The sequence below is a fragment of the Chironomus tepperi genome, unplaced genomic scaffold, assembly GCF_022539635.2.
Source record: "Chironomus tepperi strain 1889 unplaced genomic scaffold, CSIRO-AGI_Ctep_v1 contig_441, whole genome shotgun sequence".
NCBI classification, from domain to species: Eukaryota; Metazoa; Arthropoda; class Insecta; order Diptera; family Chironomidae; genus Chironomus; species Chironomus tepperi.
The window spans coordinates 239,145-242,218 of NW_027226563.1; the positions used below are offsets into that span (position 1 = coordinate 239,145).

Sequence of the window (3,074 nt, forward strand, 5' to 3'; positions counted from 1 at the left end):
CACGAGAAATATTTTTTTCATTTCTTCTTTTTTGGCTTTGGTTCCATATCTTATGATGCACATTCACTCATATACCTCTTTCTAATATTTCCACATTCTTTTGTACTGTAAAAGACAACAACATCAACGAGGATCCTTTTTCTGCTTGTCTCTTCTTACATTCTTTCTTTGCTTTTGGATGTATGCTTATTTTCAGGCAGTATAAAATAGATACTTTTTAATTTTCAGCAGAAATTTAAATTGTTTTTGGTACCTGAACAATTAAGATTTATTTGTTCTTAAACGATGCTGTTTTCTTTGCAGATATTTCCTTTTAGTTTTTTGACTAATACTATTGCATCATTTTCATAGACTGTGAAATGAATGCTGTCGGAATATAATGCCTAGATTCCATGACCAATTTTACATTTTTTCAATGAAAATTGAGAATATTGAATTAAACAAGAGACTTTTTCAATATGAACTGGAGGATTGTTAGCTGTTTTGTAATTTTCAGTATGATTATCATGAATTTTTTATTAGCTTTATGGAAGTAAAATGGATTTACACATTTCTTCCCATACATATTGAAGGAAAAAGTGGTTTTCACTGAATAAATGTTTCAATTATCATCACAGTGACCTTGGAAATATTTTGCTATCAATACGTTTTATTGGTCAAATTGGATGATTAAATGCTGTTTAATTAACGTAATTTCGTAATTAAGGGCTCAAAATGTAAAATCTTCAATTCAGCATTATTCAGCAAAAAACGCTGAATTCAGCGTTTTTCATCATGAAATTAATATCTTAAATTCCAAGCCTATTTTCATTTGATACTTAATGTAAATAAAACAATTAGGATGATATTTCACCATAGAAGGTAATACATTAAATTTTAAAACAGATGTGGGGAGGAAAGAGCGAATTTGTTGATTTTTAGATAAAAAAAACATAGCTGTTGTATGGTTTTGGAGCATTTTTATGAGTCATAATAAATCAGATTTAAACTTCATTTTACCGTTAAAAACTGAGCATTTTACATTATGAATTAAAATTGTAACATAATCACCCTGAAAAGCTTCATAATAAAATTCTTTCACGACAGAATTGTAACAAGAAATGTAAAGGTGTACATACAGCAACAAAAAAATATACATAGCATATTAACATAATTAAAATGAATATGTTACAACGTATAGTAACGAACATTTGAAGCATTTGCAAGCGAAAGAACCCTTCATGAAATAAATATACTGAAATATGTATGCAGGAACAGAAAATGCATTGTGATGATTTTTCTTTCACCCTTAAATAAAGCATACAGAACACACAGAACGAGTGGAGAGGAAAAAAACAGAGATCGTAAAATGTGCTTCGATCGTTATATTATAGTACATCTTATGCTTGTTTATGTCTTTGCGTGCAGGTAGGTAGGAAATGTAATGCAATGATAAAGAATATTTCATTTAGAATCGAATTTTTTTTTTATTTTTATTAAAAATTAATTGTATTTTATTTAATGTGTTGTGTGTTAAATTTTTTCCGTTTACAACTATAGAATTAATAATTTTATCATTTTGTTTTCCTTTTTTTTCTTTCTTAAAACAATTTCCAAACTCTTCAAAATCTGGAAGTTGCATCTTCTCTTTTAAATCATACACAAAAATTTGTCATACTTTAAACAAAAATTAGAATTAATACAAAAAAAATCATCATTTTTGTGTTTTTTTCAGCATTTAAGTTACATTTTTTTTTTCTACAAATTTATACTTTAATTAATTTTTTGTTTAGAGTATGTAATTTATGAGGAAATAAAGAAAACAAAAAACGGCTCTTCGATTCGATTATGTCATTATTATTATTACAAATATATGTATAAGGAAAAAGGAATCTTAAACTGCTCTTTTTGTTGGGTTTTTTTTGTATAATTTTTTTTACGTTTATGTATGTATTTTTATGTTTAAAAGAAATATATTTATAATCATCATCATGTTTGTATCAGAGGGATTTACAATTTAAGGAAGGAATTACAGAAAATGTAGGATCGGGAACAATAATTATTTTTAATCAAGAGGTAATAGAAATAATATTATTAAAAATAATGTAAGGTTGTTGGGAAGGACGATTGGGGAGGGGGATAAAAAAGCAATGATATATGCTTCTTATTGGGGCGAATGAATGAATTGGTGAGATCCAGTTTAATCTGATTCGTCTTCCTCCTCATCATCCTCTGAATCCTTCTTCTTGCTCTTTTTGGCGGGCTTTTTCTTCTCTGCTGCCTTGCCACGCTTCTTTGTACTAGCGCCGCTGCTCTTATCTCCACCATTACGTTCAAATTCTTTCATTGCCTTCTCATATTCTTCCTTCATTTTGGCGGCTTTAGCCTCCCATTCACTCTTATCCTTCATTCCACGCCATAATTCACCACCCTTCTTTGCGATTTCCGTTACTTTGAAGTCTGGATTTTCTTTCTTGATTGATTCTCTAGCTGAGTTGAGCCATAACATGTATGCGGAAAGAGGACGCTTTGGTTTTTCTGCCATTTTAATTTTTTTCTTGTTTTTTTCTCTTAATGAACTTTCTGAAAAATGCCCGAAATCGAGAGAAAAAATTGATAAAAATTACAATTAGATACTTTCAATAATCCATTATACACTATATGTATGCTTCACATACAAAAATTTGCCTCAAGTACTCTAATGTTCCACACACTAACTTTTTTTCCTCTGCTTTTGAGCTCTTTTCAAGCAAAATGTTCTTTTCGAGTCGTTCACACAAAGTGAATAAAAGAATGAAGAAAAAATATCGGTTTGGGAATATAGAGAGAAGCTACATCTATGTGTTAGTGACTGACTATACATTTATTCAGTAAAACTTACCTTTTGAAAATGAATTTTTCTATAAAAAAATGTGTGCCGCCTTGCTTTTTACTAGTTTTTCACGGAAAATACTATACTTTTAGATAAACTTTTGATGCACAAATTATCCTTATTAATTACTTTATTTTTTAAGCTACTTTTATTAATTGTAGTCTGCTTAAATGCACTGTTGCTTGAAGAATGAAGCTCTTGCTCGACAAAAAACCGCTCAAAA

At 29.1% G+C, this 3,074-nt stretch overlaps 1 protein-coding gene across 3 annotated transcripts; it reads right to left on the minus strand.

Annotated features, from left to right (window-relative positions):
- Window positions 1-1,820: 1,820 nt before the first annotated feature.
- LOC139097861 (mobility group protein 1A) lies at window positions 1,821-3,074 on the minus strand. 3 transcript variants are annotated; one of them, XM_070649817.1, is made up of 2 exons: window positions 2,861-3,074; window positions 1,821-2,562 (listed from the first exon to the last, which is right to left on the minus strand). In XM_070649817.1, the coding sequence occupies exon 2, from the start codon at window positions 2,522-2,524 to the stop codon at window positions 2,180-2,182; it is 345 nt and encodes a 114-aa protein (XP_070505918.1). In that variant the 5' UTR covers window positions 2,525-2,562; window positions 2,861-3,074; the 3' UTR covers window positions 1,821-2,179. The 3 variants fall into 3 exon arrangements, with proteins under 3 accessions (XP_070505918.1, XP_070505917.1, XP_070505919.1); XM_070649816.1 differs by lacking the exon at window positions 2,861-3,074 and adding an exon at window positions 2,658-2,810; XM_070649818.1 differs by lacking the exon at window positions 2,861-3,074 and adding an exon at window positions 2,698-2,752.